Here is a 24785-nt window from a genome sequence, read left to right as displayed (position 1 = left end):
TTGATTGTTAAACCATATGGAAAAGTGCTGATATAAATTCAAGCGTGCAAATATCAGCTTATGTGTATGTATAAAATGTGGTCATTGAGGGAAGTACGAATATTTGGATTCGGCGCTTTTTATTTTACAATATAATGGTTCTTAAATTTTGAATGGAATGTGATACATACTTTTCCGTTTGTTTTACTTACAAGTGTAATATAGTAGATTCATTCGCATTAGCTACCTTTAGGGTTTATAGAATATTGGTCGTAATACAACTTGCGCAATGTGGTTGTATATGGATCCTTGAATGATTGTGTAATATAAGTGATTTTGTATGCGGGCTTACGGTAGCAGCACACTCACGAGGGAAATAATCGAGCCAAGAATGAATGCGCTGGGCGGTTTTGCTGGAATCATTAAATGATGAGGCAATCTATATGTTTCCTTGGGCAAGTTCAACTTACAGCGCCAAATAAAAAGCAAATGTTTGAGTAAAAGCAGCTGTGCCGTGGGATCGTGCCGAAATAATTAGATGAAGATGCAATTGGTTAATTTCCACGTGCAATTTCGATTGCGGAAATATGGTGAGGCAATTCGACGGACTCGACTCCAATTTTTCGTGCCAAACCTACCTTCATCCCCTTCAGCAGCTCCAGACAGAAAGAAAGAGTTGAGTGAAAATTGTTTGCGCCGTGGGATCGCACCGGGATAAATGAGGTTGCAATTTATAAAATTTACAGTAACTTGATGATTTTTAGCCGCCGACGATTTTAGTTTCCTCTTTTTTTGATGTAACTTGTTCAACCGCTCCTGATAGAAGGGGAAGAAAACCGAAAAAAACCCGCCAACCAAGCTATCATCTGTCAGATCCCAAAAACTACCTCGCGCCAAACAGCTGGTTGACCGTTATGGTGAGTTTGTGATTGTGAGTCTTCTAAAGGTGTTCAATAAGTATTGAACCAAACAGGGGTAGGCAAGTAAGCAAGGAAAATATTTATATTCCTTGTGAGTTTGTAAGGAAATTGGACAGTGTGTAAAACGCACTGTACAGTGCCTCTGTCTGATGGTTTTTTGTGAGTATGGGATTTAATTTACGTATTGATTCTCCCAAATTATTTAGCGATTCTAAAATAATTGTTAAGTGTTTATCTATTGTTTTTGGCTTTATTGAAGTATTTTTGTTTATACATTTATATGATTTTTCTGCCTTGATTTTTTCCTCCGTTAATTCGTAATAACTTTTTTCCCATTTGTTCAAAAAAATTTTGCTAATCTTTATCTAAACCGTCGGCGCGGCTGGCATATCGCTTTTTTAGGATTTTATTTTGGGTTGAATATAGTTTCAGAAACAAACTAATGCAACTAACTACACAGATGATTAGAAGCATAACCTTAATAGTATCCAGTGCCTCAGTACGATCTATTACTTGGACTGAGTTTACAACGTTTGCTGTTGGTTTTTCTATTTTTGATTCTTGGCTTCCCATCGTGAAAAATATGAATGTAGAAATTTTGGTTTTTTTCTTTCTTTATTTTTCCTTTATTAATTTTTTGTCATATTATTCAGTTCTTCCTAAATATTTGACTTCGTACCTATATAACTCTTCAGGTGTTGTTGGTATTGGGTTCCCTACATTCCATATTGTTGGTTCCCCAGGCATATCAATAAGTTTCCACCATTTTTTCAACCATACTAATGTTTTTTCCTCATCTTTAATTTCAATTTCATTTTTAAGGTCCTCAAGTGGGCCTTTTACATAAGTTTTAACCTTCCTAACTCTTTCCATGTTATTTAAAATTAATGCTTTTGCAATATTTTATATAATTTTTTTTTCGACACCCTAATGCTTATATTACTGGTCTTGGTTTTTTATGTCCTCTTTTACTATTATTTGATGCTTCTTTTTGTTTATATTCCTTAACTCCTTTATTTCTTTTTGTAATTAAATTTTTTCTTCCCTATCTGTACTCAAATTTATTTTTTCGTATAGTTTTGCTATAGATCTCCTATGGTTAGCCTGTTTTCCTCCTCTTTTTCTTTTTATTTTAACTGGCTTTGGGACTTTAGGTTCCTCAATTTTTTGAACTCTATTTCTCTTCCTGTATTCCTCGATTGTCAGTGGCTTAGGGCCTTGTTTGACTTTCTCGGGTTTTTCGTTTTTAATTTCTTGCAAATCTAAACTTAATTTAATCAATTTATTAAAAACTTGGTCAAACTAATTTTGACTTTGTATGTCCCCTTCGGGGAACATAACTCAATAATTAGTAAAAAAGTTTTTACAGCAAAAAATTTAATTTTTGCTTGTCAATAGGCAGCCGTTAGGTTTCCGCAATATTGTTAGTGTTACTGTTATGTTCTATAAGTCTTTATTGTGAGAATTATCTAATGTGACTACAAGATATTATATAGATGTTGTGACGGACTTTTCCTTGCGCCGGGGTATGCTCAGTCCGTCCAGGATCCCTGTGGAACTAGAGAAGAATCTCTATCGTCTCCTTTTAAAGAGAAAGATCCCGTTTTGATGTTAAAAAAGAAGCGTTATAAACTCTTTATTCCAAAATATTCAAACTACCCTTAAAGCTATGGCGACGGAGGTGGGAAACCACCGTCGGTTCTACGCCGATGGGGTTGAGAAAACCCCCACCGGGACTACGCTTAAAGTAAAAATCTCAGACTACTTCGTAAAGAAAGTGGAGGTGGAGAACCACCACTTCCTCCCATTCGGATGGAGTTGATAAAACCCCTGCTCTTTCTGAAGGTTGCGGAGGTGGAAAAACCACCACAATCCCTCTAACGATGGGGTTGGAAAAACCCCCAAAGTTGCTAAAATAAAGAACTCGTGAGATGAAAAAATCCCAGGAGTCCCATTCACCGCTAAACAAGGCGTTAGCAGGCTACTATACCTAGCTGGCTACTGTCTCAATTCGCGAAATTTGTCGCCCTTTTATACTTGTCCACGCGCAGGTGGACAGTTATCCTGCAATAATAAATTTTACTTATTATATGTATTTACTTAAGGTATTTTACATTTAACTGTATTATTCTACCCATATATCGCATTATAATTATTTATTGCGTATGTAAAAATGCCTCTTGTACTGCCCCCGCCCCCCCCTAACATGTGAGTTCGTTGGTACGCATCTCCAGTTAGCTAGCATAGTTATTTTTGTTTTCCCTCTGCTGCTTGCTTATTGGGTCTTGTTGTTGTCGACGAGTTGGTTGCCCTTCGTAGGTAACTTGTGTCTAGTACCCACGCTGTGTTGTTGGTATGCTAACGTGACCGCTTCCTAGTACATTGCATTTTTTTGTTTCTCTCTGTGCGATGTCCGCCCCGACGGTTCACTTTAATGCCTGCTGTGCTTGGTCGCAATGGCTTGGTATACGTATGTTTGTATGTTTTTGGTGTTCTTGCAATGGGAGCTTATGTGTGTTGCTTATTGCATTGCTGTATTCCCAGCATTATTTAAAATTCCAGCCGGTTATGGGTTATCTGTGGAAATTATAATGTTCAAGCAAAATATTTACCGTATGCGGGCAGAGACAATTATTTAAACGAAGAAATTAGATGTTGTCATGAATGTTTACATGTATATTAGGGTAATTCAAAAATGATTATTTTGTATGTGTAAATTTAATTCATATAATTCAGTTTTGTACATTTTACATGCTATATGTATAAATTCATTGTAATTCAAGTAGGATTTATACACGTTTTAATGAGTTTTGATAAATATTTGTAGGTTCGAATGTGTGGGCTCCAAAGCCGGTGGATTTGGGTCCTCACACTCTCCCCTCACCTGCCGTAAGCAGGGTTACCGTTACCAGGCCGGCCCTAGTGATTCTCACTCGGTACGTGTGACCGTCTATGTTCCGATGGAACGTCCTCTTCCGCCGCTTCGTCAGGACTACCTGTACGTGCTCCCTGATGTCTCTCGCTAATTCCTCGGGGAGGGGTTCGACTCCGGTTCGGTTGGCCCATGTCTCGGTCGCCTCCGCTGTTGTCTTTTCGAGCCACCTCTCGATTTCTGTGAGCACATCCTCACCTTCGCCTATGTTGCCGTCACTCGCGTTGAGACTTAGTACGTCGCTGTCGTTGAGGCTGCCGTTGACCTCGTTGGTCAAACGGCTAAATATTTCGTCGTCGTCGTTGAGGCTGCCGTTGACCTCGTTGGTCAAACGGCTAAGTACTTCGTCGTCGTCGTTGAGGCTGCCGTTGACCTCATTGGTCAAACGGCTAAATACTTCGTCGTCGTTGTTGACGTTTGTTGGTGGTCCCATTACCGCCTCCAAGATCCTCCACTTGGTCGGGGGTTCCGTGCTTGCGTTGGCGTCGTATATCCGCATGCGGAGGGTGATGTGCCGCTGGTATTCGACAAACCCCCGGCCTTGTACCTCTTCGTCGGTTTGGCGTATGGAAAGCTCGCCCTGTTGCTTCGGTGGTGGTTCGTCGCCTTCTTCCTCGCTGTCTGAGGAAATGGGAATTGGGGTAGAGTCCCGGACCACGGCACGCTCCTCGGGTTCATATCCGTACTCAGTACTGTATGTCGGGCTCTGGATCTCGTTACCCATGTCGACGAGTGACCCTGCCGACTCGCACTCCGACACCGTCTCGTACCTCGGGCTAATTATCGGGCCGCCCTCGTTGCCCCTGAGATACCCGAACGTTTCCGTGCCCTGACTGTCGGTCTCGCCGTCGTAGGCAACTTCCTCCTCTTCTAGTGGCACTGGGCCCGTCGTATGGTGGTTGTGCTGGCTTAGGTCCCGCCGGATTCTGATACGGAGTGAACCGTCCTTAGCACTCTAGGTGGTATAACTTGCGTTGTCGCTTTTGCCCATGTTTAGAAACTTTTGATTTATTTTCGGTGTGGTGCTCCCTTTTTATGGGAGTCCTCGCAGATCGTCTAACGGTATTATTCCCGGCAGCGCTCATCATGATTTCCTGGGTACGTTGTCTTGTTGTTGCAGGATATTTGGATCTCTTTATGTGCTTTGGCTTTCGCTGTATATGTGGTCCTACTGCTGCGGAATGATGATGTACCAATATACGAATGTAAATTCAAAGTTATACGTATATGTACATTAGGGTATTTCAAAAAAATTATGTCGGTAAATTTGAATATTGTAAATTTTGAAAAATGTGGTTTTTGCGTGTGTGGCCCCAAGGCCGATGGATTTGGGTCCTCACGCTCTCTCCTCACCTGCCGTAATGTGACTTACTGTCACCATTGTAAAATTCAATTTCTCGCAGCGGTCAATACTTGCGTTATTTATAGGGTAATCTCTCGCGATCTGGGTCTTGTTCTAAAATGAAATGTTATGCAAAATTCCGTCACCAGGTTATAGCATTGGCTGGCTATGTGGTTGACGTAGTTCATCGTCGTCAGGATCCCGTTGTCTAGGGTTGGGGCTTGCGCTCGTGCTGTATGCCACCCACTCCGGTCTTCATCTACCACCTGTTGGTTGTTGATTATGTCTGCGCGTTCGATTCCGAAACCATTTGCACCTGAGTTGGCGAGTGCTAGTGAACCAAACGTCGCTACCGTGCTGTAATCCGTCTGATCTTCTTCCGTGACCTGGACTGTTTGCGATGTTGGCGCGCGTGGCGTTGCTCTTACTACGGCCAGTTGCTCTGTGTGTTCCTCGGTGGATATCTCGGTGGAATGTTGGTTCGAGGTTCTACTACACGATGCTGATGATGGCGCGCGTCTTGTTGTTGCTATCGTCGCCGGTCGTCTCGTTTGTTCCCCGATGGGGACTTCGGTGAAGCCCCCATTCGGGGCTTGGCGGGGCGCTTTTGACTTACCACGTTCGCGGGGTGAACGTATTCTTCTTTCTGTTTCTGGACTTGCTTCTTCTTCGACTGTCGCTTGATGGTATGCTTTTAGCTCGCTTATGTGTGCCGTCCTCCTTTTGCCGTTATGCACCTTGTCTAGCTCGACGATTACGGGCGATACGAAGTTCGTTACACGATGAGGCCCACTGTATTTTGGTGCTAACTTTGCTGCGAAATTGTCCACTGCTTTGGACAGCTGATGCTCTTTTATTAGTACCAAGTCGCGCACCGCCGGTTGCCATTGCCTCCTACGTAAATTATAATGCCTTGCCTGCTCCGCTGACGCTTGTTGTTGTCTACGACGTGCCATCTGATATACCTCTCGCATTTTCGCCATCTTTTCACTGAGAGCCTTCTCCTCGCTTTGCCAAGTGTTTGCTCATCGTAGAGGGCGTTGGAGATCCTCGGTTCCCTACCCTGTACCACGAATGCTGGACTGTAGCCTGTTGACTCGCATACGCTCGTATTCAGTGCTAGTGTCATCTCTGGCAACAACTCATCCCATGTCTTATGCTCCTTCCCAGTGAATTATGCTATCATCCTCTTGATGTTACGATTCGCCCTTTCCGTTGGGTTCTCTTGCGGTGTGTACGGTGCCGTTAGCTGGTGCTTTATGGCGGCTTCTTGTAAAAACTTCTTGAAATTCCTGCTTGTGAACTGTGCTCCATTGTCTGTGATTAGAATTTTTGGCGCGCCAAATCGGGCCAAAATCCTCTCCCTAATACCTCTGATCACATTCTCCGTCGTCGCCTTCCGTATGGCTATGATCTCTACCCATTTCGAGAATTTATCCACGAAAACTAATGCCATCGTATTACCATGCTTCGAACGAGGGAGTGGTCCAACGAAATCTGCACAAACGGTAGCAAAAGGTTCATCTGAAATCTGCGTTAGCATCTTACCTGCGGCTTGTTGCTGGCTGGGTTTGTAGACTTGGCATGCGTGGCATTGTTGCACGTACTTCCGTACGTCCCTGAACATCCCAGGCCAGTAATACCGCATCATTGCATGCGCGATGGATTTCCGTATCCCCATGTGCCCCGCGCTTGGTGTGTCGTGAATCTCGTTAAGCACTCTTCGCCTCTCCGATTTCGGTACGCATAACTTCCACGGTACCGCATCCTCACCATCCATTTGACTTCCAATTCGTCTGTATAGTCTTCCTTCCTCTATGACGTATTCGGGAAACTTCTCTGGTGTCCTCGTTACTTCAGCCATCTTTGACGTGTACCACTTGCAACTCAAACTTTCTTCAAGTGTCGTAACGCTACCCAGCTGTTCCTCCAGCGGCTGCCTCGACAGTGCATCTGCGACCACGTTCATCTTGCCCTTCCTATACTGCACGTCGAATGAATACTGCTGTAACTCGAGCGCCCATCTAGCGATCCGGCCTGACGGACTTTCGATCGCGTTCAACCATTTCAAAGCCAGGTGATCGGTGATAACCGTGAAATTGTACCCTTCTAAATACGGTCTCATTTTCCTTATTGCCCACACGATTGCTAAACATTCCTTCTCAGTTGGTGAGTAGTTCATCTCGGCTTTATTCAGCCGGCGGCTAGCATACGCTATTACTCGCTCTTCGTCATCCAACCCCTGTGTGAGAACTGCTCCGAAACCATAATCGCTCGCGTCTGTCTGTAATCGAAATTTTTTCGTAAAATCTGGGCAAGCTAGTGCTGGTGCTTGTATTAGTGCATTCTTCAACGCTTCGAATGCCGCCTGTTGTTCTTCGGACCATTTCCACCTACTCCCCTTCTTCAACATTGACGTCAGTGTGTGCGCAACTTGTGAAAAGTCGGGTACGAACCTCCGGTACCAAGAAACTATCCCCAGAAATCGCCTTAGCTCTCGTATGTTGTGTGGTGGCGCCAGCTCCTTGATAACCGCAACTTTGTCGGGATCCGTGCGTATTCCTTCCTCGCTGACGGCGTGGCCTAGATATTTCAAACTTTTCTTAAAAAACTCACATTTCTCTGGGTTGATCTTCAGATTCGCCCTCCGTAGCCGCCGAAATACCTCTCCTAGGTGCTTTATGTGCTCTTCCAAAGTTGTGCTGGTGATGATGATATCATCCAGGTAGGCAAACGCATTTGGTTCCAACTCTGGGCCAATAACACGGTCGAGTGCTCGCTGAAACGTAGCCGGAGCGGAATGTAGACCGAACGGCATCACTTTCCATTGATACAACCCTCGGCCGGGCACGGTAAATGCTGTATACTTCTTGCTATCTTCTTCCATCGGGATTTGCCAATAACCATTTTTGAGGTCCAGACTGCTGATAAAACGCGCGCTACGTAGCCTATCTAAGATATGCTGTATTCTTGGGAGTGGGTACGCATCTGGCACTGAGCGAGCGTTGAGCTGCCGATAGTCAACGCAGAGTCTCCATTTGCCGTTCTTCTTCCGGGCTAGAACTATTGGTGCACTGTGTGGGCTGTGGGATGGTTCGATGCAACCCTTCTCTATTAGCTCGTCTACCTCCTTGTTTATGATCTCCTGCATCTTTGGGTTCCTAGGGAAATACCGCTGTTTGATTGGACGGTCATCTCGCATCACTATCTTATGCGTGGCAATGTTGGATACTCCTGTCATCTCTTCGAAAATCTGTAATTCGCGCTTTAGAAACGTACTCACCGCAACGTCACTCCTCACGTCTTTCTCGATACTTGCGCTACCGTCATCCTCCATCATGGTTGTACACGTCACCATCTCCTGCGCTCTCTCTTCTGCTCGTAACGTCATTGTTTCGTTGCCACACCTCAGCTCAAATTTTGCCTTTGCCAGATAATCTGTCCCGATCACCACGCTGTCGACTAACCCAGGCTGAACTAACAACTCACTCTGATGCACTTGATCCCCCAGTTTTACCTCTGCGTCCACTGCCTCCGCTATCGATGCTACGCTACTATCGCCCATCACCACTCGTGTCTGTATCTTCTTGAGCTTCCTTGCGTCTATTTTCGCCGCTGTCTTCTCGCTGATGAAACTTCGTGTCGCCCCCGTATCTACTGATGCCATGACTTCCTCTCCATCCAGGGTTACTGCAGCCAAGATTCGCCCTTGGGTCTGCCTAAATGTACTTACTGAGTACGAGGTTGGGTTTGTTGAGACGCCACCCCTCGATACCAATGGGGTCTCTGCCCGTTTCCCTGCTGTCCACGACAGCAGTCACGCGTTAGTATACCTACTCGGCCGCACTGCCAGCAGAAATCCCTTCGTTCGTTTCGACACCCATGTGCGTAGTGTCCGCTTTCCCCGCATCGCCTGCATGCGTTCCGTGGATCGATGGGCCCTTGGCGTGGTGTCGTCGCATGCTCTGGCGTGCTCGCTTGTCGTTGCGCCTCCGTTCTCCGATCTCCTTGTTTCTCATCTTCGCATATATATTGATAATGCTCGGTTGGCCGTCGCGGCAAAAAGGTTTCGCCGCCGGCCTCAGCGGTTCTTTCTCCGGTATGGTGTTCTCGTAATCCTCGGCCATGCTTACCAGTTCCTCTAAGCTGGTGAACTCGCTCCGTTTGATGTAAAGTTGGTACTCTCGTCGACAATTTCTGTAAATCCGGTTCAGCTTCTGCTCGCCGTTGTAGTCAGCGTGACGCATGAGTGCCTGTAACGATAAAACGTAATCCTTAAACTGCTCACCTGCGCGCTGCGTACGCTGATGGATCTCGTCATCTAGCTTCTCGAAATACCTCTAGCTCAGGAAAAATTTTAGAAAGTCCTTCTTGAAGGCTTCCCACTATTGCCACTGCCTGTTGTTGTTCCGGTACCACACCAAGGCCTTGTCCTTCAGCAACTCAGGTAACGCTCGTGGGATGGAATCGCGACCAACTTCATAACTGTCGGCCAGCTCCTCCACCCGTTCAATAAAACATAGCGGGTCCTTACCACCGTCATATTTCAGACCCCACTTACGTACTCGGTCCATTACGTTGGCGTGCGACATCGTGCGCTTCTACTCTGAATTCCCTTGTGTGATCTTCCTGTGATTTTTCCACCTGTTATCCTCTGGTTGATTGGACTCCTCTCGTGATTATCCTCGTATTGTTACTTATTTCTCATGAGTCTATGTATTCAGAGTCCCTGCTCGGGCGCCACTTGTGACGGACTTTTCCTTGCGCCGGGGTATGCTCAGTCCGTCCAGGATCCCTGTGGAATTAGAGAAGAATCCCTATCGTCTCCTTTTAAAGAGAAAGATCCCGTTTTGTTGTTAAAAAAGAAACGTTATAAACTCTTTATTCCAAAATATTCAAACTACCCTTAAAGCTATGGCGACGGAGGTGGGAAACCACCGTCGGTTCTACGCCGATGGGGTTGGGAAAACCCCCACCGGGACTACGCTTAAACTAAAAATCTCAGACTACTTCGTAAAGAAAGTGGAGGTGGAGAACCACCACTTCCTCCCAGTCGGTGGAGTTGGTAAAACCCCCACCGAGTATATAGCTTAAGAATACCCTGCTCTTTCTGAAGGTTGCGGAGGTGGAAAAACCACCACAATCCCTCTAACGATGGGGTTGGAAAAACCCCCAAAGTTGCTAAAATAAAGAACTCGTGAGATTGAAAAATCCCAGGAGTCCCATTCACCGCTAAACAAGGCGTTAGCAGGCTACTATACCTAGCTGGCTACTGTCTCAATTCGCGAAATTTGTCGCCTTTTTATACTTGTCCACGCGCAGGTGGACAGTTATCCTGCAACAATAAATTTTACTTATTATATGTATTTACTTAAGGTATCTTACATTTAACTGTATTATTCTACCCATATATCGCATTATAAGTATTTATTGCGTATGTAAAAATGCCTCTTGTACTGCCCCCCCCTAAAATGTGAGTTCGTTGGTACGCATCTCCAGTTAGCTAGCATAGTTATTTTTGTTTTCCCTCTGCTGCTTGCTTATTGGGTCTTGTTGTTGTCGACGAGTTGGTTGCCCTTCGTAGGTAACTTGTGTCTAGTACCCACGCTGTGTTGTTGGCATGCTAACGTGACCGCTTCCTAGTACAGTGCATTTTTTTGTTTCTCTTTGTGCGATGTCCGCCCCGACGGTTCGCTTTAATGCCTGCTGTGCTTGGTCGCAATGGCTTGGTATACGTATGTTTGTATGTTTTTGGTGTTCTTGCAATGGGAGCTTATGTGTGTTGCTTATTGCATTGCTGTATTCCCAGCATTATTTAAAATTCCAGCCGGTTATGGGTTATCTGTGGAAATTATAATGTTCAAGCAAAATATTTACCGTATGCGGGCAGAGACAATTATTTAAACGAAGAAATTAGATGTTGTCATGAATGTTTACATGTATATTAGGGTAATTCAAAAATGATTATTTTGTATGTGTAAATTTAATTCATATAATTCAGTTTTGTACATTTTACATGCTATATGTATAAATTCATTGTAATTCAAGTAGGATTTATACACGTTTTAATGAGTTTTGATAAATATCTGTAGGTTCGAATGTGTGGGCTCCAAAGCCGGTGGATTTGGGTCCTCACAATGTATCGATAATAAAGTTGGGTAACAGAGTTACCGAGATGTTATAATTACTTAACCCTACATGAATACATAACATTTTCCCCCTTTCTAAGTTGTTGGTTAAAGTATAACCTTCGGCTTACGTACTCTCGTTGATCGCCGTGGTGTTTGTTCGGCTTCTACCTCTGGTGGAACTATTACTGGGTAATCAGGTTGTGAAGGTGCCCCTAACGGTAGTTGCTCTTGCCGATCGTTTGACTCATTTCTATTAGGTGAAGCTCTACTTGCTTCGCGGATATCATTTTCTGTGTTCGTACTCTCTATGCTCGGAATAGCTGTATGTGGTTTACTATCTTCGCTCCCCGAAGTGTGGCTTGGCTCCGTTCTTTCACTCATTTCCTCTCTCGTGTAGCCGTTGTTGCCTTGCATGTAGTTTCCTTCGCTGTTGGTGCTTTGCATGTAGTTCCCTTCGTCCTCTCTGTAACTTTGTTGTTGGGTGCTTGGTGCGCCGGCAGCCCGTATTTGGTTTACATGTCTTGTTGTTGAATAAGATCTCGTATTGCAGATCACCCATACGCCTTATTACCTTACCGCGCAGCAACTTGTTCTGCTGTGGATTTCCCGAAAGGAAATACACCGAATCGCCAGTTGCGAATTCGCGACACCCGTCTTCTTGTTGAATTAACTGTTTTGCCGACACACGCTCGTTTACGTTTTCGGATCTAGGCGCGTGCGTAGTCGTCGCCCTTAGAACAGTTTTGCTGGGGATTCGCCTGTTGTACTGTGTGGAGCATTTTTGTGTTGTCGTAAGAAATCATTTATATTTTGTTTTAACGTTCTCGTTGTGGTCCCCATCGCTTTTAAGGCATTTTTCACCGTTTGCACATTGCGTTCCGCTTGACCGTTTGTGGCTAGGTGATAAGGGGCCGTAGTTTTATGGTATTTGACGCCTACTTGGCTTAAGAATTCTTTGAACTCCGCAGACTTGAAATTCGTTCCGTTGTCAGAAACTAGTACTTCCGGGACCCCATACGCAGCAAATACGTCGTCCAGCAGGGCAATTGTAGCGGTTGAGGTCATTATTTTGGTAGTCTTGACTACGAGCCACTTGGAGTAAGCGTCGGTGATAATGAGCAGCATCATACCTTCGACAGGTCCTGCGTAGTCGATGTAAATTCGTTCCCATGGGCCTTTTGGGTACTCCCAATGGTGGTTGGTGATCTTCGGTGGTTTATTCGCATTTTTTGCGTAATATTCGCATGATTTAGCCGAATTCTCGATGTCTTTATCGATACCTGGCCAGTATATAAAAGAACGTGCGATGCTTTTCATTTTAACAACACCCAGGTGTGCCTTGTGTACTTCTTGAAGTAATAACTTTCGAAGTTTCATAGGAATAATGACCCGATGCTCGAATGTAATACAGCCAAATGATACTTGGTACTGGCATTCTGGGGCTTTGTACCCCGCTCTGGTGAGGCATTGACCTTTTTCTAGTATTTGAAGTATTTTTCCCAAACTTTGATCCCTACTTGGGCGATAAGTGGAGCTGTAACTGGTAGTTGGCTAATCTGCCGTATCATAAAATTATCGAATTCATCACCACATACCGTGCTGTGTTGCGTTAGCTTATTTGTTGAACCCGCTAAGCGGGAGAGGTAATCTGCGTTACCATTTTCTTAAGATTTTTTTATAGAGACATCGAAGTTAAAGTTGCTCAGGAAATCAGCGTAGTTTGCCATTCGGGATATACATACTACTGGCAAAGATTTCGTTGGATGTAATATCTGAGCCAGCGGTTTATTGTCTGTTATCAATGTAAAATGTCTCGCATATAAGTATTTGAAAAACTTTTGCATGGCCCATACAATTGCAAATGCCTCTTTACGCGGGAAAATCTGGGTTGCCATTGTTTTTTCGGTTGAAAACGGTCTATTAGGGTTCTGTGCACGGACGTAAAAGATTGAAACAGGGTTTATGTAGTCACAAAAGTGTTGCTCCTGTTACACATCATTCTAATATTTTTCATGGCGAATGGGGGTCGATTCCGGTTGTGCGTTATCGTAAAGTGAAAAGTATTAACACCAATTCACCACGATTATTGATTCTCGATAAGGGACACCCCCCTCCCCCTTCCCCCAAAAGGTCGAGAAATTTTATTTTTCAAATACTTTACAGAACAAAAATGAAATATCCAAAGAAAACAAATATTCAAATGTTCAATACTTAAAGTATTTGAAAAATAAAATTTTGTAAGGAAAATCTTCAAGTCCAAGGTGTGGAAATGAAAATATTTAGCATCAATACTGCGGGCCATTTTTTTCTCAACGGAATATCATAGAGAGTAAAATTTTGCGTATGTGGTTTTCCTTGCGTGCAAAAATGTGTTCCAGAACAATTTTTTTGCACGGTTTTCGCAACAATTTTAAAAATAGAAATTTATTTAACAAAGCAACATCAAATTTTTAGAAATAAGGTTTTTCAATTAGAAGAAAATTTTTCTAAGCGGGGTCGCCCCTCGGCAATGTTTGACAAGCGCTCCGAGTGTATTTCTGCCATGAAAAGCTCTCAGTGAAAACTCATCTGCCCCTCAGATACCATTCGGAGTCGGCATAAAACATATAGGTCCCGTCCCGCCAATTTGTAGGAAAAATTAAAAAAGGAACACGACGCAAATTGTAAGAGCAGCTCGGCCTAAAATATCTTCGGAGGTTATCGTGCCTTACATTTATTTATTTATTTTTTATAAAAGATGTGCTCTTAAAGAGTTTTTAATTACAAGCAAATTGGTGTTTGAATTGTCGGAAAAAGTCTAGTTGAGGGGTCGACTGCTAATACGCTACCAAAAATATCGAGAGAGCTGTCAAAAGACGCGTATTGACCTCGACAACAATAATCCGAAGGCGGAAAAGAAAAACTTTATCTCTGCCGGGAGATATTTGCAGTTGAAGTAGGCTATTTTCATGTGGTTGTTGTGATGTTGTGTACCCACAAAAAAAATTGTAAACATAAGTGTTTTGCGCGGATATAGTTTTGGTCTCCAAACCGGTGTTGGACACACACAATGCATAAAGGTGTTCTGCGCAAAAATACTATGGATACCACCCCCGGTTTTCGGCTTTTGTTTAATATCTTTTGAACGAGCAAAAATTTTTCCTTTCCGGCTTCGGATTATTAATACTGAGGTCAATACGCGTCGTTTGACACCTCTCTGGATATTTTTGGTAGCGTATTAGCAATCGACCCCTCAACTACACCTTTTCCAGTTTAAGTTCAGAAATTTACAATTCAAGTTCAGAAAATTGCAATTCAAGTTCGGAAAATTACAATTCAAGTTCAGAATTTTCATTTCAAGTTCAGAAAAATACAATTCAAGTTCAGAAAATTACATTTGAAGTTTACTAGCAAATTACAGTTCGAATTCATAAATTTATAAGTAGGGTGTTAATTTTCAAAAGTTATTTTAATTAATTAATTTTATACTTATATGTTACTTGCGGAAGTGTTGATGCTTCTTTGACCATGTTACCAAAATGGAGGCTTGGGTATAGTGTACCCCAAGTTTTCTTCAAGGTGTGTACATCCCGGATCTTGAAATCAAATGGAGGATAATTCTTTCCAACAAGTGCATGATGACGCTACGGCCAAGAAAGTACTTCAGTCGAAACAGCAGTTTGGAAGCAGTGGAAGGGGGAGACTTCCACAGATTTGCGAAGGTGGAGGAAGACTTGACCTCTTATTGTGCTATCAATCGCAGTCAGTTACCGCGAAACAGGGAAAGCTGGCATGCTTTGTTACGAAACTGCAAAAATCGCGATTAAGTACCAATTCATAATGAATGATGATGTTGGCGGATAAGTTGAGATATTTTGACATATGGCGCCAAGATCTATGCAGACAGTACCTTTACGTTACTTCCGGGAGTGTGGACGCTCCGTTGACTGTTTAAGTGCTGTCATACTCAGTGCAGATCAATGGTTTTGACGCTAAGAATGTAGCTGGATGGCATTGCAATTGCTTTTTATGAGCGAGAGTTTTTTCTTCGCTATCTCGTAAAATTGATTTAAACGAGTTTAGATGTCCAATGCTTCCTTAACACATAGATACCATCTTACATACCTTTATTTCCATTGGATGAAAAAAAAAATACCCGACAAATTTTCTAAACTGAATTTAAATTGGAATTTCTGAACTTGGGTTGTAATTTTCTGAATTTGTATTGTAAATTTCTGAATTTAAATTGGAAATTCTGAACTTGAATTGTAATTTTCTGAACTTGAACTGGAAAAAGTGTAAACTTTTACCGAATTGTCAAAATCGGTGGAGCCTATCGGCTGCTATTCAACTTTAAAAGAAAAAGGACAATGTTTGTATGTTTAATGGTGTGTTCAATTTTACTTAAGATTTTTTAAGAATTAATGGGCTTAACACCGATAAATGATAATTGTTATTCAATTGATATTTTGGTTTTATTGCCAGTAAATGTTTCCTTCTTTTCAGTTTTTCCCAATAAAACCAAAATAATAATTGAATAACAATTATCATTTATCGGTGTTAAGCTCATTAATTCTTAAAAAATCTTAAGAAAAAGACAAAGAAAATTCAAATGGCGATAATTAAGCAAACAGTATTTTTTGGAAAAATCGAATACGAGCATTTGTTTGTATTATCGATAGCTATCAAATAATATCAAAAATAAATTATGACGTTTTTCGGTGATCACTTTCAGAAATTTTCACTCTGTGTCTTTAAGCATAACATTTATTTACATTGTTATTATTACATTGTTTTATTAAAATTATATAAGTATGAAATATACACACCTAGTGATGATAAAAGTACCAAATAAAAATACACAAAGTATTTAAAAACAGAATACATACCTAGTTTCGAAAATACTTTGAAATCGAAAGCTTACATTTTGGTACCATTAGGCGCTGTACGCCGATCAAAAGCAAACATTCAGGAAAAATTTTGCATTTTTCTTGAGCATGAAAATAGCAGTAGGCACAAAATTTTGGTATTTCACGATGCATGGCAATTTATACATGAATATCGCTTTTATAAAAATAAAACAAAATTTATGAAATTAATGCAACTCTAGACCTGAGATTTGCATAAGGTGAGCGAGGCTGTTTGTAATTTTGACGTTTATCGCTTAGTTGACACACTTGGTATTGTACACTATGGTTGACGCTCGCTGCCAACTAACATTAAACGCCGCGAGGACTGTGCATGCGGAGGTGGTTGTTGACTTCTTGTAGCAATGGTTGATTGTGGCATTAGGCAAACCACTCGGGCAAGATCAATCAGCCATTGCGAAAACTCTTTTATTGTCGGATATGGCTTTATATTCACCGCATGTCTGGCCCACTCGTATTGCTTGCTAGGTGGTAGCTTCATTACAAGTTGCTCTAAGAGTGTGGTGTTATTCAGGTGGGGCTCACATTTAGCTGAGGTTAGAAACGCTACGACATTGCGGGTCATTTTTGAAAACGACAGAATTTGCTCAACCTTATTTTCGGCGATGTTCCGAAACTGTTGGATTATGGTGAGCTGGCTTCTTACTAGGAGGTCTGGAGGACCAAATTGAAACTCAAGTTCGGCAATGGCATTTGGCACATGCTCTGGATATATCAACATCGAAGCTACCGTTTCTTTTGCTCGGCCAACTAAACACTTGTGTAGCCGCATCAAGTTCTGTCTATTACTATAACGGAACGCTTCAGTTGTATCTTTAAAATTAGCCAAGAAAAGAGACCACTCTTTCGTGTTGCCCGAAAATATAGGCAAGTCTTATAACTTTTTTGTCGATTCACTACCTTCTACCAATAAATTTTGGGTGGGTCGTTCTAGCAAAGATTCAGTTGGCGTTTCACTCACCTGGTGCACTGGTACCGCTGTTTGCAGTTCTGACACGATGTTATTTCGAAGGCGCTCTATGTCACGCTGACTCTCCTCCGTGGCTGCTCTTAACTGGGTTACAGCGTCCGTTAATGCCTTAATGCCTCCTGGTCACCTTGCGATCTTAAGTTGTAACTACCGCCACCCACCATCGCAATTATCAGCAAATCGTACTACCAAAAAATTCAATTTTCCGCAAAACGTAGATTCTCAAATTTTCGTCAATACCCACTTTCGGCCATATAGCGGGATTAAGTATATGGCAAAAACTTTTTCATGTAACTGTTCAATTGCCGTACGGCTTTTTACAAAAACTCCAACCTGTATGCTTTTGTTTGTCAGCTAGCTGACATAGATAATTTGGAGAACAGCAAAATTTGCAAAAAATGTAGAGGCATACGGGCTATTGAAGTTAAGAGCTTTCATAGAACATTAAATTAATATTTATTTTGGCATTAAACAATTACATTACATGAACGTATTAAACTGAACAATAAAAATGATACGGTGTTGTTATTTCCAAATGTTAAGCGCAGAGTTTCCAAATTGTATTTGCAGGTCGGCTGCTGTTCTTTACGATGATGATTTTGCCTCTGCTCGTTGGTATAACCAAAGATTATCGAAAATAAAGATGTTGCAGGGACGAAAAATCGTGTGAAGCAAGCTTCACAAAATTCTAGTAGGTCACATTCACCACTTACCACAGCAGAATTTGTTAAATTACCACTGTCTGTATTTGTTATTTAACAATTATTTGTCACTTTTTATTCAGCTAATGTGTTCAGAATTTTAACTTTTACTCTCTAAAACTCCAATCAGTGTATTTCTGTGCTTAAATTATGTTAAAAATTGTGTTAAAGTTTTAGGTGTGGTGAAAGTGACCTACTAGAACTTTGTTACGCTCCGCTGCTTTCCACCGAAGTTTGCGCCTGTAACATCTTTATTTTCGATAATTTTGGTATAACGCAAAAAGAAATCGTACCCAAAGTATCTATGTAATGTATGTATGCACTGGTGCTATGTGCGAGCCGGCAAATACTTGACTTCGTTTTGATATAAAATGACATTGCAGAAATGCAAGAATGCAAAGATGTGAAACTCAAAACATAGAGGTACAGGGTGCCTCTACAATGTTCTTGAAGTCAGCACCTATGTCGGGTATTATTTCAAATTCTGATAAAGCTATAACAATGTCAAACGAAGATGAAGTGACTGCCAACTGAAGAGTGAGTGCCAACTTAGGCGACTTTTCCTAAAGGAGTGTTCCCGAGGTCTACCTTGGAGATCCCGAAATCCATAGTGCCAATGGTGCTGTTTGTGAAATATTTATTTTTCTTTCTTTTATTATACAAAAAATCTTTAAATTTTGCAAAATGTTGGTAAGTGCAATTTCTTAGTTATTGCAATCAATTAATGTATTCCTCAGAAAAGTAAGCAGCAGGAATATAAATTTCTGAGTGAACTTCCGAATTGTTGAATACGAAGTTCAAAAATATAGATTAATTTAAAAAAAAAAAAAAAAGATTTATAAAACAATCTTAATAAGCCATTAATTCTATTATGTGTTATTGTATTGTAAAATGAATACATCTTATCATGAAGGAAACAATGCACAGTGCTAGCATATATGTAAACAAAGAAAAAGAAATATGTAAATACCTTTATAGGTAAAAAATATAGTACTCGATTTATCTCTGATTCAAGGCATCTACAAGCCATTTCAGATATTTCCTTTCGCCTCTTCTGTACTGAAGAAAGAGAATTATTCCAATATACATATAGCAACTCCGCTAAACAGTCAATGAAGTTAACATTTCATACTTGAACCGGACAGAGCAGGTTATCTGCGTTCCTATATCTCCGTCAGAAGTTATTCGTTGGGATTTCCATGCGTTCGCCGTTTACTGCCATCAGCCATGAGCTCTATTTATGGGTTCATGTTGATATGAAACTCGTCTCCCTAACATTGTCATACCCTAAGTTTTTGTTGTAATCCTTCTTGCGTAATCGTAACACCGTTGAAAAATTAGGTTAATTTGTTGGGTTTATTTTAGCATTTTTAATGAGTTCAGAATTTTGTGTACTTGGTGTTGAAAACGTTGCTATGGCAAATGATTGTGAATAATTTTTTTTCGTTTTAAGTTTTTTCTTTGTATATTTTGTTTCTGCTTTTTTTTTTGACAGTTTTTAATTTGCTATTCAACGAGTTTTGATGTTGCGTATTTTCCATGACGTAGCAAATGCATAGCCGTATAATTTTTTGGCGTTTTGTGTAAAAATACTACACCAGTTTGCAAATACAATGATTCTAGATCCCTAATATATTTTTTCAATATAGATAAGCAATTTCGTAACTGTCATTATAAAACAAAATGTGCAAAGAAAAATTTAAAAATTAAAAAGTTGGTCACGATCAATGGCTTATTTTTGCTATTGCACTGAACTGAACTAAATTTTATACAACCTGTTAAATCAATGTAATCGGAGTAAAGTTCTAACCCTGCGCTATACCGATAGCTATGTAAGATTTTCAATTTCATCTACACCACAGTTTTATATTCTTGACGAGAGCCCTGTACAATTTTCATATACACGCCATATATAAACGACACAACAAACGCTTCTTAACTTTTCCTATGAATCCCGCCTCCTTACCCACTTCCCGTCTGGTGTTATGTCAAGATAGTCAGATCTGAAATAAAGAGTACCGCTTGGGTCACATTAGAGCTGAAGAAGGAAGCTAAAAAAAATGTATTTTCTATGATTTCTCAACTCGATGAAAAGGTAGTTCTCTGCTGGTACTGAAATGTGGTATTTTGGAGGACTCATATTAAAAGATCAAATAGACAACGTTAAATTCTAAAAATTTGTGAATTTTGAAGAATAATGAGAGAGAGATGTTGGAGATCAGCAAGACAACTAGAATTTCTTAAAGCAATTTCAAAGTGGGAGATATTTGATAATGAAATACCCTATCGGAAAAATCAGCGGCAAAAGATTTTAAAACTATTTTATTTATGTTTGTTGAAAGTGAATAAAACAAGTTACATTTTAATTAACGAAAGCGAAAACAATTCTGTACAACAAAAACAAAACCAGTACCGAAACTTTTTAAACTCGAAACGAGAAGTTTATTCCACATCAATTGAACTGCTTGGCATTAATAATTGTAACATTTATCTGACCAATACTATATGTACTGAAATATTGTTCGTACTAATGCCCGGTTTTTCAGTGCTAGTTTAAACTGCAGTTAAAGTTGACGTAGAGTTTAACCTTGCCACTTTGTTCGATAACATAACATTTTTCTGCTCAAGCAGCCAAAGTGGCAGCGTTAAACTCTAGTCAACTTTAATTGGAGTTTAAGTTTGCGCTGAAAAACAAGGCATAAATACATATATAAAAAGTTTAGACCAGAAAGCAATATTAAGGCTCAAATACATTCGACTTTTGCGTCATTTTGGCGCTTACGTTGCTGACTTTGAACCAGGGTTGCGCGTTTACAAAATTTATTGGATTGCTTACCGTTTCATTGTAAACAATTGTAAACATTTACCAGCATATGTCATTTCAACTTATATTGTAAACTGTCAAGTCAGTCAGATCCATTTGATTATTATTTTTTTTTTACAAGCTTGGAAAACTGTTTGAAAAATAGTGAAAATGCGTAATTAATAGTAGATTGTTTCTGACTCATAGAAAAAGCAAAAAAATTAATTGTTTACAAAAATGAATTGTTCACGTAAACAATTAGCTTGTAAACAATTACATTGTTTACATGTAAACAATTGCTGTAAACAATGTAAACAGTTTACAGGCCCAACCCTGCTTTGAACACATACGTCTTGACAGGTATGTTCTCAATCCAAAGGCAACGCAACGGGAACACCAAAGTAAAGAAGAAGGAATTCAAAAACTTACATTTTGCTGACGTTGTCAATTCATTTCCTTTTAGCCTTTGAATTTTGTTCGTTTTGATTCTGGTTTCAATTGTTTTTATTAAATTTTTAATAACAGGGTTTTTCTCTCTGTCTAAAATCCATAGAAAATGTAAAATTTTACTGAATACAAAATACATTTATTCAATACATACAATAATACATTTTTATTCAATGCATAATGCAAATGCAGAATCAGATCGAAAGAAATTTCTTGAGTAAGTGGTGCGCTCTCTGAGTGTAGCACATTTAGTCTAGAAAACGTGGAATATTTTCTACGTTCACTACGCTACCTAGACTGATGTCGCCCTAATGTCTTCTTTTTTGAAAAAAAAAATCGAGGTTTCCCTTTGTGTTTGATGTGGCAGAAAAACTTTCAACTTTCAAAACGACTCAAAAGTCGCATGTGTTTGGGTCTTTAGAGTTTTTAAAAATATTTAAAATAAATCTCAAGCATAAATAATAATTATAAGTATATATATGTATGTACTAATAAAATGGGTAATGCTTGTTTATATATTAAATAATGGATGAAATAAAAATAAATATTTAAATTATCAAATCAATAGTGCGAATACAAATATATAATAATTGAGTTTTTAAATTTAATTTGCTCTATTGTATGTAGCTCATTTTAAAAATCGAAAAGCGCATAATTTTAGCAAACCAATTACAATATACACACATACCTACATATATAACTAGAAGTACGCATAGTTATAAATAAATATTTATATGCAAAATATGTAATTAAATTGGTAAACACATAAATAAAACGCATTGAACCAAAAAATATTAAATAGACACCTTGTAAATACAATATAGCATATACACATTAATACATATATACATAAAACTTTACTGTTATCGATAATAAGTTTAAAATTAAATTATAAAATATGCTAAAGAAAATTAATAAATAAGAAAATGTCTATTCATTTAGACCTTCTAATTGTGGTGTTTCTGTTGTTTGAATTTTTACAGTAAGTAAATGTATTCCTTTTTCAATACCAATATATCGTGAACTCATAATCTTTATACTTTGCTCTATCATACATTCATTTTCTTGTAGCTATAAAGACACTTTTCGAAGGTTTTGTGGAGTGCTATCAATGTTGATGATCTCCCTTGTTGGATCTATGTAGATCCGGTACGTTGCGGTAACAAGCATAATTAAGTTACTAGTCTCACCATCTCGAAAACGATTTAATATGACTACATTGAACCTTATAGGCCATTCCGCCCAGGAGGAGCTTGAGGTAGCTAAAGCTTTTGTAACGGGACTCCCACCGGTTAGATAAGGCTGGCAATTTGGTTGCGAAAGTTGTGAAGCTTTGTATTGGACTTATTAACCCCTTATGCACACCTAGATCAAAATGGAGCTAACTCAAAAATCTGCAATTTCCTAGTTATGAGTACCACCGCGCTTCCCTATCCAATACCTACCGAACTCTATGCTTGATTTATTAATGCCTCTCCTAATCAGCGAGAAAAGACTGCAAAAAATAAAAACTTCATTGTCGCATTCGGGAGGCAGTTCGTTAGTTCGCTTTTTCTCAGCATTGTGATTTTTTAGTTGATCGTTTTGATGAAGGTGTGCAATGTCACTACAGAGGATGAAGATGTTGTAGTTGTTGTTGCGATAAAAATACTCCCCGAAGGTTTTGGGGAGTGTTATCGATGTTGATGGTCCTTTGTCGGATATAGATCCTTTACGTTCTGGTAACACCATTAAGGTAAAAACCCGACCATCTCGAGAACGATTTAATATGACCACAATGAACCTTCTAGGATGAATATCAATATATTTGCAGATATTGACTTATTCTAATAGAAAGGTCATAACTGAAAAATTTGGTTAACAAGAACGTATCTCGGCGCATCACAGGAGGTCGGCTAAAAGGATAGTAACTCAAATTGGTAAGCTATACTATATATTCATATGACTGCTAGGGTATAGTTCACCGTATTAAGTCGTTGACGAATTGTGAAAAAGAATTAAAATAGCAGGGACCGAACCGTTACTTACAATACGTGATCGAATGTTAAAAGTTGCAATTTAACAAATGAATACGACACAAAATATTTTAGCAAGTATTTTTGTTGTATAGAGAGAAAGTTCATAAGAATGCTTCGCGAAATTTTGTATGTGAATGGGCAAGGCGAAATAAACTTCAATTGCCAAGTTTGAAGTTCCTTCATATTTTCAAAGGCAACATCTTGGTTGATTGTGGCGATGTAAATTGGTATGCATAAGATTGAGTTGAACGCATCTATATAAAAAACTTCATTGTGGCTCGGCCTTTAGTCGCAAGTAGTTAAATTGTGAAGTACTACTACCACAATAGTGTTGTGAATAAAGAAAATTTTGTTATACTGAATATTTGATTATTTATTTGATAGTTCAGCGATTCGAATTATAACAGATGGTGCAGCATGGCCAGAATTTCCCAAAATTCGTTACACTATAAACCTGTTTCAACGGCATTCCTATCATTTGCCTTACGAAAGAATATAAGTATTATTTTCATAACTTTTCATCGAAATTTGTTAGGTCTATGCCAATATTTTCCGGGGGAGACCTCCACTGAGTTGGGAGACCCAGATGGAGAAAGATTTGTGCTTCCAATTGGCGTCAGTTGTCGCGAAAAAGAAATCGCTGGCTAGACTTCTTACGAAACGGCCAAAATCGCTTAGGCGGTAAAGGTAAATTTCTCTCTAATCAACTAAAATACTTGCGAACATATTTTGTGTCGTATTCATTTGTTAAATTGCAGTTTTTGACTGTGAAAAGTTTTAGAAAAGTTACCAACGGGTGTGAAAAATAAATTCACTTGCAAAGTGTGCCAGCACCCTTAGCAAAAGCAAATGTTAAATTCTTCCTCTTATGCCTTGCTTGCTACGAAAGTTGCAAGTTGGCTACTTTTTCATGTCAGATGGCGCCTGTGTCACAATCTACAGATCTCCATAAAAATAAATGCAATCTACTCATAATGCATAAGCTTGTGTTAAACTCAATTATATGAAAAACTGCTTATATGACGGGGCTTTTAAGTGCCAATTAAGGATGATGAATTATGATGCCAAAATGTTGACGCTTTTAACTGGTTCATATATAACTCCGCAATCGGGATGCTCTCGAAGTCATGCAACTTGCAAAGACAAAGCGAGTCCCCCTAATGTCTCATTAATTAGACTACACACCGGGTATTAAGATAAAGCCCATTGTTTAGAGAAAAATCAGAAACATAGTTATTAAACTAACTTAAAAGTCGAGCAAAAAAATGCGACATGTCTCGCATATCTTTTTTTTGATAACGGTATGATTTGAAGTAATAAAACATTGTTCGCAATTTCTCAAAAAATTCAAGTTTTGAGATATCAAATGAATCGTACATTGTATGAGGGTATGTGTAATTATGTACACACACACACTCATCTCTTCAACTTTGAATATAAAAACGCTTTCATTTTTGTAGACACTTTTAGTGTTAAATTTTTTTTTAACGTTAACGGTATATTTTTATTGGAAAACTGCATATTTTTTGCCAAGTGGTAATGGTAACAAATCGTAAATATGAAATCGTTTTTATTAATTTTGTACGCGCTTTTTGAGCTCAGTCCGATGTGTGAAGGTATTTTAAGGTACTTTTT

The 24785-nt window shown here is 39.8% G+C and overlaps 1 protein-coding gene across 25 annotated transcripts in view; it reads left to right on the top strand.

The window, feature by feature from the left end:
- Positions 1 to 24785, top strand: part of Mco4 (Multicopper oxidase 4) — an 826935-nt gene that overhangs the window by 795635 nt on the left and 6515 nt on the right. The window contains exon 1 of one of the 25 annotated variants that reach the window (XM_067758790.1): positions 24630 to 24766. The exons of 23 other annotated variants lie outside the window; for them this stretch is intronic. In XM_067758790.1, coding sequence (XP_067614891.1) covers positions 24709 to 24766 — 58 coding nt within the window. In that variant the 5' untranslated portion in view covers positions 24630 to 24708. Of the gene's footprint in view, positions 1 to 24629; positions 24777 to 24785 lie in introns of those variants that run through there. One more of the 25 variants, XM_067758846.1, reaches the window with a different exon arrangement.

The sequence above is a fragment of the Eurosta solidaginis genome, chromosome 1, assembly GCF_040869045.1.
Source record: "Eurosta solidaginis isolate ZX-2024a chromosome 1, ASM4086904v1, whole genome shotgun sequence".
Taxonomy (NCBI): Eukaryota; Metazoa; Arthropoda; class Insecta; order Diptera; family Tephritidae; genus Eurosta; species Eurosta solidaginis.
This window is presented reverse-complemented; position numbering and strand designations above follow the sequence as displayed.